We start from the raw sequence: 12326 nt of genomic DNA, 5'->3' as shown, positions 1-12326 counted from the left end.
ACCGGAAGACCTTCCTACACACTTTTAGCATTGTTTACCATTTTCGCAACTTAAAACCTCCTTTAGGAATCAGCTGCTCCAAATCCAAATCCAAATCTGCACCCCAATGTAATTATCGGCATGGAAATCGTTGATGAGCGCATCCTTCGCTCGTGGATGATCATCACCTTCGTCTTCTGCCAACTGATGCAAACACCGCGTTGCAAGAAACGAGGAGGGAGCTAATCCAAACGTGACCCTACCCATTTCATACGTCGCAACCAGCTCTTCTGGCGAGCATCTCCACAGAATACGTTGTAGAGGAGTGTCGTCGGGATGAATCTTTACTTGCATGTCTGCAACGAGAGCTTGCGGAAGCGCAAAACTAAATCGAAAAGCGGATCTTAAATCACTGGTCCCGTCATGAGTCCGTCCGGTTAGAAGTCGTCTTGGCAGAAACGTCAAACACCGGTCGAATCTTCGTGGTCGCACTCGATTCCTTAATAACTGGATGATGAGGCAGATAGCAAGCAAGCCTATGATGGTGCTTTAAAGCTTCTTCACTCACAACTGTCATGTGATGCTGGTCCAAATACGTCTGCATTGCTTCGTTGTAGCGCCTTCGCAAATCTTCATCCTTTTCCAGTCGCCATTCAAGCTGCATCAATCTTCGTAGCGCCATATCCTTCGATTCGTCAATCATGTGCGAACCCGAAACCCATTCGCTTTGGCAGTCGCACCATGTATCTCCCTGAGCGATCACGTGAATATGTAGCTTGAAATAACTCCTCGCAGTCCTGTTCTTCATGGGTCCGCCGAGGGACATCTGCCAACTCTTCGATCGCTCAAAATCGCTTCATCGTCTCAGCTAACGTTGATCCCACCAATACGTGATGGCACGATTGACGGTACTGGGTTGATGTTACCCAAAACCGTCTTTCCAGCAACGATCCAACCAAAGACAGTGTTTACGAAGAGCGGAAGTCCTTCTTTCACGCGTTGTATTTGTACCCGCTAGAAGAAGGAACTCGTAGAAATACTCCAGCCCTGGCAAAAGGTCGATGGGAGGTCTCTTGTTGAAACCTGGATCCGCTAGTATCATGTGCGGAGGGATTCCAGCCGCCAATTGGAATGGTCGGTGGTCGTTGATTCTTGAATACAAGGAAATCCCCGGGAAAAGCGTATTCCGTAACACGTGTCTTGGAAGGACTCGAACTCTCAAGATAGGCGTGATAACCCCTACACAACAAGACCATTTAAAGGTCAGGTTTGCGGAAAAGCCTTATCACAAAAAAACTGCGAGGTTTCCAAGCCAAGTTACCATTTTTGCATTCGTATTTCATGATGTTAGCACGATGACCAGGTTTTTTTTACGCGGTTGGAATTCAATAATTTCTCGATTAACCTGACCTTTCACAGCTTTTTAAACACCCTCTGAATTTTCTTTGATTTTTTGTGAATTTTTTCGTGGGGTTAACTCATTGCTTCCTTGACGCTGAAGGTTTTAAACGACCAAAACCAAACCGTGTAAAAAACCTGGGTGTACTTTTATGCAGAGAGAAGTCAAGAAAATGTCCAACCCGAAAATGTCCTAGACCGGACTGGGAATCGAACCCAGCCACTTTCGGCATGGTCTTGCTTTGTCACCGCGCATCTGACCACACGGCTAAGAAAGGCTCTCGTGTGCTTCAGGAATGATACGTGAGAGTTTTTCAGGGAAGGGTCATTTGGCCGAAACACATTCGGTCGAAAACCATTTGTCCACTAGGGTGAACAAACCATTGGGCCGAAACCCATCTGGCCGAAAGTCATTTGGCTGAAAGGGTCATTTGGCCGAAAGGGTCGTTTGGCCGAAAAGGTCATTTGGTCGAAAGGGTCGTTTGGCCGAAAAGGTCGTTCGAAAAGTGAGAAATTAAGAATGAGAAGAGAGACGTCTTACTTTTTACTCCTCATTTTTCTCTTCTCACTGTAAACTTCTCACTCTCCTAATTTCTCACTTTGTCCAAATGTCTTATTCGACCAAATGACCATTTCGGTCAAATGACCCTTTCAGCCAAATGGCCCTTTCGGCCAAACGACCCTTTCGGCCTAATGGCCCTTTCAGCCAAATGACCTATTCGGCCAAATGACCCTTTCGGTCAAATTACCCTTTCGGCCAAACGACCCTTTCGGCCAAATGACCCTTTCGGCCAAATGACCCTTTCGGCCAAATGACTTTCGGCCTAATGGTATATTCGGCCAAACAACTTTCGGCCTAGTGGCATTCGGCCAAATGGCTTTCGGCCGAATGGGTTTCGGCCAAACGACCCTTCCCCGTTTTTCTTTTCTCGCTGAATTCAAACCCTGAGCAGGGTATACCAACTTGAGAGCAGCCTCAGTTTAATTACTTCATTGGATTCAGAATATATACCTACCAATCTTTAAATTCATATAAACACATAACTCTATTAGCTACAACAAGGAGATCCAATGCTACTGCCACATATTTGTATCTATGTAGCACCCCGGTAACATGGTCTATGACCCTCAAAATAAGTCTTTCAGAGATCGATTGACATCAATGACTGAAACCATTCAAGAGACTCTGAACAGAAAATGAACAATGAAACCCACCCTCACAATCATCCACCCAAATGACAGGTCCGAAATCGCACTCCAAAATCACTCGCCGTGAATGTCCGGAAAAGTGGTGAGGAATTCGATTCCATCTTCATGAGCCTAAACTGACCAGCAGTGCGGGAAGATTGACTGCACCATAGAAGCACCTACCATTCATTCACATACGTCGAACGGCTTCAGCACTGAACAGGGAAATGTGAAACGGGCAATCAGTTGCGCAAATACAGATAACAGCCGTTGAAACTAGTGCACTAGTGGTGAGGCATCTTGCTGCTAGTGCCATTAAAATAGATTTTCTTCAAATTTCAGATCCTACCATTTAGTTTGAAATACGCTTACCAGTTGTGATGTAAATAATGTGAAGGAAATAAATTCTCAAATATAAACTCTTGTTTTAGACTTAACGGTAATTATTATAATTTGATGTGCGAAAACCGTTTCATCCGTTTTGCGACTTTCCTGTTCCAGGAAAGCTATCAAACTGCGGTAGGTGATGAAGGGCCGAACTGGTCGATGGAAAACTAGGTCGACGGGTATTAACTGATTGCTGAGTACTGGTTCGACTACTGTAGTCAGTACCTATGCGGACCCGGCAAGGATGATTGACGGAACTTGGCGTGGCGTACAGGGGGACCAATCGATGGAACATGTTTGCTTTGGGGGGCGTTCGTTTTCCCGTGATGATGATGATGGTTCAGTTTACTCAACAGATCAAGGTGGAAGATATTTTCATAATTTGAAGTTGGGTTGGCAGGAAGAAAGGGGGATCGGCGGGAAAGGAAGGATGAAATATTGAATTAATAGATAGGGAGACTTGTTGACATTGAAAACTGGGAGCTTTCCGGGCGGGGAATTTTCCACTCGTTAGCGGGTAGTGTGTAGTATAGAAAGTGATGAAAAATATTAATCGGATCAATTAATTAGAATCCTTACTTCTAGGCAGGTTTAATAATTTATATCGCTCATAGCTCTAGGAATATTCTTATTTCAATTTAATTCGATCTTCCTTCTTTTGTCTCCTCATGCAGAATCCAACGAAGCCAAATCATCGCATCGAAATGCACTGAGTTCGTCACACCACCACCACGAGAGTCAATTCGTCACCAAAAACAACAGTAGAGTAGTTAGTCAACGAGGGGGCCTCGCCGTGCTCCCCTGCAGCGTCACCATGTCAACACCCGCCACTGTAAGTAAGTATATTGTTAGTAAACGTGCGGGTCTTTTTAGTTTCGTGATTTGATTTCTCTTTATTTATATTTTGCTACAAGCTTATTTCCTTACCACTTATAGTTGCCGCCCGATGTCAGCCGGTTGGTTGAGAAGCAATACCAAACTGCTAGCTGCCTTATTATCCCCATTATCAGCATTTTCTCAAACTTCTCGCCATCCGTCCACTCGAGAAAAAAAACCAAGTTTCAACAAGTTCCCTCATCTCATCTTAGTTCGCATTTAGCCAGCGACTGTCGCCAGTGCCAACATCGCATCGTTGAAACATCAAATTTACCTCGTTAGTCAACTCGTCCACGCCTCACCCATTGCCGTTGCTTTGACCTTTTCTTTTTTCCCACTGGATCAAGATGAAAACGTAAAATAGAGATAAATTCAAAGGCATCAACTTTTATTACCTACCACACTTCGGAGGAAAATCCCCTTGTCTGAACATCCTAGGATCGGTGAGAAAACTTCATTTATTTCCCCTGACCGCTTGATTCAGCCATCGCTGGAAATTCCAATCTTGTCAGGTAGTAAATGCGCTGCACTGTGGACCTCCACCGAGATGAAAAACAAGAAGCCATTTCCTAAGATTATTCATTGTGTCATCCTCTTCGAGATGTTGGCACTTTCGTTCCCGGTGCTTGATCTCTAGCTACGATAAGGACAGCGACAACGATGGGAATAAGGCTTCCACCAACTGACTGAAATTGAAATGGAAGGATATTTCATCGAGTAAGTCTTCTGGTTGATCTGAAACAAGAATTGCAATAGTACTCGCAAAAACAGAGGGCCAAAGAAATCGTTAGTCAGTAATACACCACCTGTTCTTGATACCTTATTTATTTTACGAAATTGGTCCACGGAATCGTACCATAACTGTTTGTTTTTCCCGAGCCTTCAACTCTGAACATGGCGACTTTTGGACCTGTGCTGGCTTGTCTCCATCTCAGTCTTTATTCGAATTCAACGTTTATTGAAGGAGTCGAACAGCAAAGACATCATAAGACCAAATTCAAGATTTATTATAAAACACATGATTGTACAAAATTATTCAAGTACTTATTGAGCTGTAAACCTTTAGAAAAAATCATTATCAATACAGTGAACCGTCGCTAATTGGGTTTTATTTAGTTGGGGTGTTTTTCAGGCGGAACCCAATTGAAAAGCAGTCAAGCGTCTAAATGTGATGCCAAAACAGCGTTGGTTTTTCGTTTTCGATTTTTGTTAGATCGACGAGCAGAGCGCGAAATCGTTCGTCAGTGGAAGGCAGTGTTTCACCATCTTCCAAAATGACAAGTCACCATGAAGGTGTCTGACGCTGACCGCCATTTATCAGAAACTTCAAGCACACTACAATGGCGTTCGGGTTCACGGACTTGAAGCGGCCACAGGACTGCCTACAGGGAGATACACTCGAGGCAGTTTAAGGTCGGATAGTTCTTCCAGATTCTGTGTAACCTACGTCTACAAATGTTCTTTGCAGCTCCTCCGCAGTTTCCCGTCCATCTAGCCCACCATGTAATGTATCCATCTCATATTAGGGAGACAAACCATCTCAACAATATGAATGGTGAAGTACCAAACACGTCACTCACCAATTTATTCACAGCGGTTTGAGCGTGAGCATAAAAAAGTAGAATGCTCACCCATTTCGTTCACTTGCTCTCCGTTGTCGCATGAGAGAAGGGATGCCAGAATAGTAGAATATAGTAGATAGTAGTAATAGTAGAAGGAACTACAATACATCTTGGAAACAGCGAAGATCAACGGATACCAGGAGAGGACTATACGAGCGATCATCAACAAGAAGGAAAGGACCCTACGACGAAATGGACATACAACGCTGACAACGATAGAGGAGCCGCTGAAAAGAGTTTCGGTCCCATATGATAAACACATCACCAACCAGCTACGCCCTCGACTAAGGAAATTCGGCATCGATCTAGTATTCTCCAGTAGAAGCAACCAACTCAAGTCTCTATTGGGTTCAACGAAGGATAAAGTAGAAATGTTGAATAAGGCAGGCGTTTATAAGATAAGTTGTTCCCAATGTGAAAAAATCTATGTAGGCCAAACAAAAAGATCATTAGATATAAGGTTCAAGGAACATACGGCGGAAGTGAGTAAGGCGAAAAGAGAAAACGATAAGGGATTACATTACGAATTTAGATCTAAGGTAGCAGAGCATGTGTATAAGGAAAATCACCCAATTACGGCATCAAATATAAAAATCTTAAGAAATGTCTCTTCCCCATGGAAACTCGATGTAGCTGAGAGTTTGGAAATCCACCGACAGGTACAAACAGCGCTGTTGAATAAGGATCAGGGAAATGGCAGCTCTTGGCTCTTCAAGTTTCTACCTAAACAATAAAGTAATTTACTGTATAGGTAAATAAAGTAGGCAAATAAGATTAGATTAGGTACCTAGCGTAGTATAAATAGTGTAAGTTGCGATTGTTTTCTTCAAGTCGAGTCAAGTACAAGACACTGAAGACGACCACACAGTTGTGGTCGAAATACGTATCTGCAAAGATAACGAAAATTAACTGGTGGAATTAAATGGACAGTACTTAATTCGTCTTAGACGGTTTAATACATTCCACTAAACGAGCTTAATATATTTTTCTGAGTAGAATATTGCCGACTTCGGAATATCTCGTTGTTTCCTAGTACTTTCCTAGATACTAAAAAGCTCAGCTTTATCCCGAATCAGGCTAGTCTGTCGCCATACGGGAATAGTAGTGCGCGTCGGAAAAGTAAAATAAATTGAAAAATTTACCCAGTTTAGTGAAGAAGATTTCTCTAGTAGTGCTGTTCGGAAAGTTAGTGGCCGAAAAGTTAAAAGGAAAGTGCTAGGACGACAGAACAACAATAGTACGTGAAAGATTAAAGCACGGTTAGTTACAAAAAGCATTGTTTCCGTGTGGCAGCCATTGCTAAGCGTTATATTGTTTATTCTATAGAGTACAAGTGTGGTAGGAGATCCATTTAAAGAAAAACCATCAAACTCAAAAAGGAAAAGGTCGATGTTCAAGTGATACAAATGTGACGTCACGGGGGTATTAATTATGGCAGCAGGTTCGAATAGGGGCCTTTTCTTTTTCTTTGTGCTTGGTAGAGTAATACGGAGCAGGTGGCCTTCTGTAGCAGTGCACGTGTTTCCCGTTCGTCGAATCGAGGTCTGTGGACATACGTTGGGCCTTCCTCCGCCCTGTAAGCGGCCATTTTGTACACCCGGTGGCTAAAGGCCGGCCGACCAATCCGCCATCGCTGTGAGCCACACGTGCGGCGAGCTCGTGGCCATTCATCTTCATCAGTGTCACTGGATAGCCAAAATTGAATCCGTCAAGCCACACCACAAGCACCTTCGTCTTCTGTCAAGCCAAGAAGGGTTCGATTACCTCGTCCCAGAAGCCGTCCGAACCCATACTCCGACATCTAACGGCTATCATCGTGTCGCTACCAACGGCAAGCAACCATCGTTGGCCAAGGAAGAACCTCACATCCCGTTAACGGTGAGATCAGCCTACAAAGATTCCAAAGGCGAACCAGTAAGCATTCCGTGGCCCTTGCTGCACCACGGCGTGCCGAAGCTTCAACACTACAATGAACCAGACCGAAAAGCAGTTCGGCGATCGGAAAGTCAGACCCCTGAATGTCAGCAGCTACCACCAACCGTCCAGTAATCGCATGCAATCGTCAAACGAGACTCGATGCATCAGGAGACAAGAAAGTGATGAGTACCCCTATGTTGTCGTGACGTCACAGTAGATAGGGCCAATGTATAGGCCAATAAATAGCATGTAAAACCGAAATCATTGTAGGTAGCATTACTTCAGATCAAGCATTCCTTGAGGTCTCTCCTCCACTGTTCTTTAGTTGCACTCGTTTCTCCGGACTCCGGTGGTCAGTGGTGCAATTTATCAACAATGCCTGCTGAGTGTGATTCTTTTGTTTTGTATTTTTCTCTGCTCCTCTTTGCCTATGACGGTGCCTTTCAGTCAGCAAGGCAAAGCAGGAGTAGCTTAGCAAATTCGGTTTGCCAACAGCGGGCTGAAGCTGATGATCATTCGGCACAAATTTCCTGTCATTGTCTTTCAAGTGATAGTATTCACCCATACATTTATATAGGGACGTCGCATTCACGCAGCAGCGAGTGAACTGAATGGACTGTCACTGCGGGCTGCGTGTGCAATGAAAAGAGAGGTCTTTTGTTTACTTTATCTTTGATTGTTGCTGCTAATCATTTTCAGTTTTCACTGCTAGGAAGTGAGTGTGAAGAGGAAATGGTATCAATATACAACAAATTTCAGTCACTGAGACTGAGAATTCGCACCACTGCCGGTGGTATTATCACCGACAAACCGACGGGCCTCTCTGATTTTGAAATTGGCAAAAAATAATACAATCGTTTTACTCCGAGTGTAGTAACTCGTTCTGTCATTACTGACATTAACGTTCATTTGATAGAAAAAGTCAAGAAGAAGAAAAAGCAAAATGCTCGCAATTCACCAGCTGTTCGATGTCAACATTATATGCACGTTTCAAACAATCTACACAGCGATGTAGATAAAAATAACCAAGTAATAAAAAATCTTTTTTGATGCTTAAATCGACATTGAAGACTTTACGATCATCACACACATTTTCGAAAGTCGAATGTTTTTAATTTAGCGAACGAATCCTATCATAAAGTTCTCGATATTTATAATATCGAAAATTGATTATTATGTGGGAGCTGATGAAATAAATTAAAGAATGCATGACCAAGTTTGCCCGCACACTTGTGAGAGCTGTTGTGTAAACCATCGCACAGATGGAGCTACACAGTTAAACATTCTGAAAATTACATGCTATGGAAATGTTTGAACTCATATACTTGATGGGCTACAGCTCTTCGATGAACCTACGCCGAATGGAGTATCCTTCTCCACTGGACTCGATCCTGGGCCAATCGCTTCCAGTCGCCCTGAACATTGAGCGCCCTCAGGTCCTCTTCAACTGCAAAAAGCCATCGTGTACGCGGCCTTCCACGAAGCCTGCGGCCTCTTCCGGGTTCTCTACTAAATATTATCTTCGCTTGACGTTCTTCCGGCATACGAACAACGTGACCAGCTCACCGTAGTCTGCCGTGTTGTATAAGCTTAATAATATCCAGCCCTTTGTACACCTGGTACAATTCGTGATTCATGCGACGCCGCCAGATACCGTTCTCCTGTTTACCGCCGAGTATTGTCCGCAGCACCTTACGCTCAAACACTCCGAGAGCTCTCCGATCAGCCTCCTTTAACGTCCATGTCTCATGGCCGTATAAAGCCACCGGAAGAATCAGAGTAGTATACAGCGCGAGTTTTGTTTTCGTTTGCAGACTACGGGACTTAAGCTGGTTACGAAGTCCGTAATAAGCCCTATTTGCAGCTGCAATACGCCTTTTCACCTCGCGGGTAACATCATTATCGCACGTCACTAATGTTCCAAGATACACAAATTCTTCTACCACTTCAAATTTTTCACCATCCAGCACTATTTCGCTACCACCACCACTAATGAACCCACGTTGATTGCCAGCGACCATGTACTTCGTTTTGCTGGTATTGATCGTGAGTCCAATTCTCGCTGTCTCCCTCTTAAAAGGCACAAAAGCCTCTTCCACGGCACGGCGATCAATTCCGATAATATCGATAACGTCCAAAAATTCTAGGAGCATATGCGATTTAGTGATAATGGTACCGCTTCTTTGCACACCAGCTCTCCTAATCGCTCCCTCGAGTGCTATATTGAACAGTAGGTTCGGGAGTGCATCACCCTGTTTTAATCCATCTAAGGTAACAAATGACGTCGATATTTCATCCGCAACCCTTACACTTGATTTCGATCCGTCCAACGTTATACGAATCAGCCGTATCAGTGTCGCCGGAAAACCATGTTCAAGCATAATTTGCCATATTCATTCCGTTTCACTGAATCGTACGCCGCCTTGAAATCAATAAACAGATGATGTGTCTGCAAGTTGTACTCCCGGAATTTATCAAGGATTTGTCTCAGGGTAAACATTTGATCCGTCGTTGATCGGCCCTCACGAAAACCCGCTTGGTATTCGCCGACGAAGGACTCTTCAAGCGGTCTCAATCTGTTGAACAGAATACGGGACGTAATTTTGTACGCCGAATTAAGGAGTGTTATTCCTCGGTAATTGGCGCACTCCAGTCTGTGCCCTTTCTTAAAGAGAGGGCAAATGAGGTCATCCTACCAGCTAGCAGGCATTGCCTCGTCTTCCCATATTTTCGACATAATATGGTGCAGAACTTCATAAAGCTGCTCACTGCCATGTTTGAGAAGTTCAGCCGGGAGCTGGTCCTTCCCGCAGCCTTATTGTTTTTCAGCTCTTTGACAGCTTTTTAACCTCATCTAGTGTAGGTGACTCCACAGCTTGTCCATCGTCGCTAATATTTATTCTGTTCACCGATGCACCGTCACTTCCTCCATTCAACAAAGTCTCGAAGTGTTGCTTCCACCTGGCAGCCACTTCAGTTTTATCTGTCAGCAAATTCCCTTGTAGGTCGTTGCACATGACGGGAGATGGCGCTGTCTTTCTCCGCACGCCATTGACAGACTCATAAAATCTCCGCATATCGTTCTGTTTTCCTGCGCCTCACTAATAACTTGTTCTTCGTACTCTTTTTTCTTCCTGCGGTGGGTTCGTTTTTCGGCTGCTCTTGCTTCCTTGTACCGATCTCTATTCGATCGGGTACCCGACACCAACATCCGGCTTCTGGCAACGTTCTTCTCGTCTGTCACTCTCTGACACTCCACATCGAACCAACCCGTCCTGGGTCGCCTCTGTGCAGTGCCTACCACTTCTCGTGCTGTTGTGCTCACCGCTCCATGGATCGAATCCCATAGATCGTTGATGTTGTCGCTAACGTTGATTGCACTTATCCGTTCGTCGAGCTTCTGGCGGTACTCAGCCGATACTCCTTCCGCCGACAATCGCTGGATATTGTAACGCATCGTTCGCTGTGATCTTTCGTTCGATACAGTTGACAACCGTAATCGAATTTTACTGACAACGAGATAGTGATCAGAGTCAATGTTCGGACCTCTGAATGTCCGCACATCGATAACATCCGAGAACTGAACTCATATATTTGTGTTCAATTGCCTTTAATTTTACATCCAACTTTTTCTTGTACGTAATATTGAATACAAGCTCCATAATAACGACGACCTGTAATTTTATAATGTGATGGAAAAATGAGTAGAATCGAACGGAGCATTTTTCCCTTGTCATAAGACGAGTTTGTACAATCCAATTGAAATTCCACCACTTAATTGTATCTTGACAGATACGTATTTCGTCAAGTCAAGTACGAGACACTGAAGACGGCCTTACTGTTGAGGTCGAAATACGTATCTGTCAAGATACAATTAAGTGGTGGAATTTCAATGGGATTGTACAAACTCGTCTTATGACAAGTGAAGACATTCCACTAAAAAGCTCAAAATAATTTTCTTAACAAAAGGAGCATTTTTGTTACATCATATATGCTGTAACATTTTTATACTGTGTAGGTAATGAAAGGAGAGTAATTGCCAAGAAATTTGAAGAACTATATATGGGAAGGCACGTCGGTTTGTCGGTGGTATTATTGTATCTATTCTATCCCAAGACAACCGTTCACAAATTCTCGAGTATCGTTAAGGTCACTCCTGACAGAATCCATGTTTCTAAGTGCTCGCGTTTTCGGGGGCACACCACTCGATACGGAAGCAACGCACAACTGTCATTTTTATTTTTTCACTCATGCTTCGACGCAGCAAAGCTGAATCAACAAAAATGACAGTTGTCCGCCGCCCCCGTATCGAGTGGTGTGCCCCCGAAAACGCGAGCACTTTGAAACTTGGATTCTGTCAGGAGTGACCTTAAACACAGGTATTAGCGCCACTCTCCAGTTTTATTGGTTGGACTTTATAGAAAATTTATGCGACTAGAGACTATTTACCATAAGCAACATCGTATCAACAAAACCGAATATCTCTTTTGAAGTATTGTAATTTAACGATCCTAATCGTCAGAGTTCGTTTCCGGTGTAGCATGCCAGTCGAGGAAGGGCTGTTCGGCCGAATGCCATTTGGCCGAACAGACCGTAAGGCCGAAAGTCATTTGGTTGAATAAGTCATTTGACCGAATAGGACATTTGGCCGAATAGGACATTTAGCCAAATAGGACATTTGGTCGAATAGGACACCCCATTTTCAGAAAAAAATATTCAAGTTCTTTTAGTGGTATGCCGTTTTCAGATACGTTTTTCAACCTCAACTGTGAGGCCGTCTTCAGTTTCTCGTATTTGACTCGAGTTGACGACAAGACACTGAAGACGGCCGTATAAAGAAAAACGTAGTGGAATTAAATGGAAAGAACTAAACTCGTCTTAGGCGGTCGAACAGGACATTTGGCCGAATAGGACCTTTGGCCGAATAAGACCTCTGGCCGATTTGGACCTTAGGACGAA

General features: G+C 43.9%; 1 protein-coding gene across 1 annotated transcript in view; it reads left to right on the top strand.

Annotated features, from left to right (window-relative positions):
• LOC134214020 (igLON family member 5-like) overlaps positions 1-12326 on the top strand; it is a 163730-nt gene that overhangs the window by 56991 nt on the left and 94413 nt on the right. Inside the window, exon 2 of the mRNA XM_062693471.1 lies at positions 3627-3784. Coding sequence (XP_062549455.1) covers positions 3627-3784 — 158 coding nt within the window. The remainder of the gene's footprint in view (positions 1-3626; positions 3785-12326) is intronic.

This window comes from Armigeres subalbatus, chromosome 2 (assembly GCF_024139115.2).
Source record: "Armigeres subalbatus isolate Guangzhou_Male chromosome 2, GZ_Asu_2, whole genome shotgun sequence".
Taxonomy (NCBI): domain Eukaryota; kingdom Metazoa; phylum Arthropoda; class Insecta; order Diptera; family Culicidae; genus Armigeres; species Armigeres subalbatus.
The sequence above is the reverse complement of the archived record's forward strand: the minus strand, read 5'-3'. Positions and strand labels throughout refer to the sequence as shown.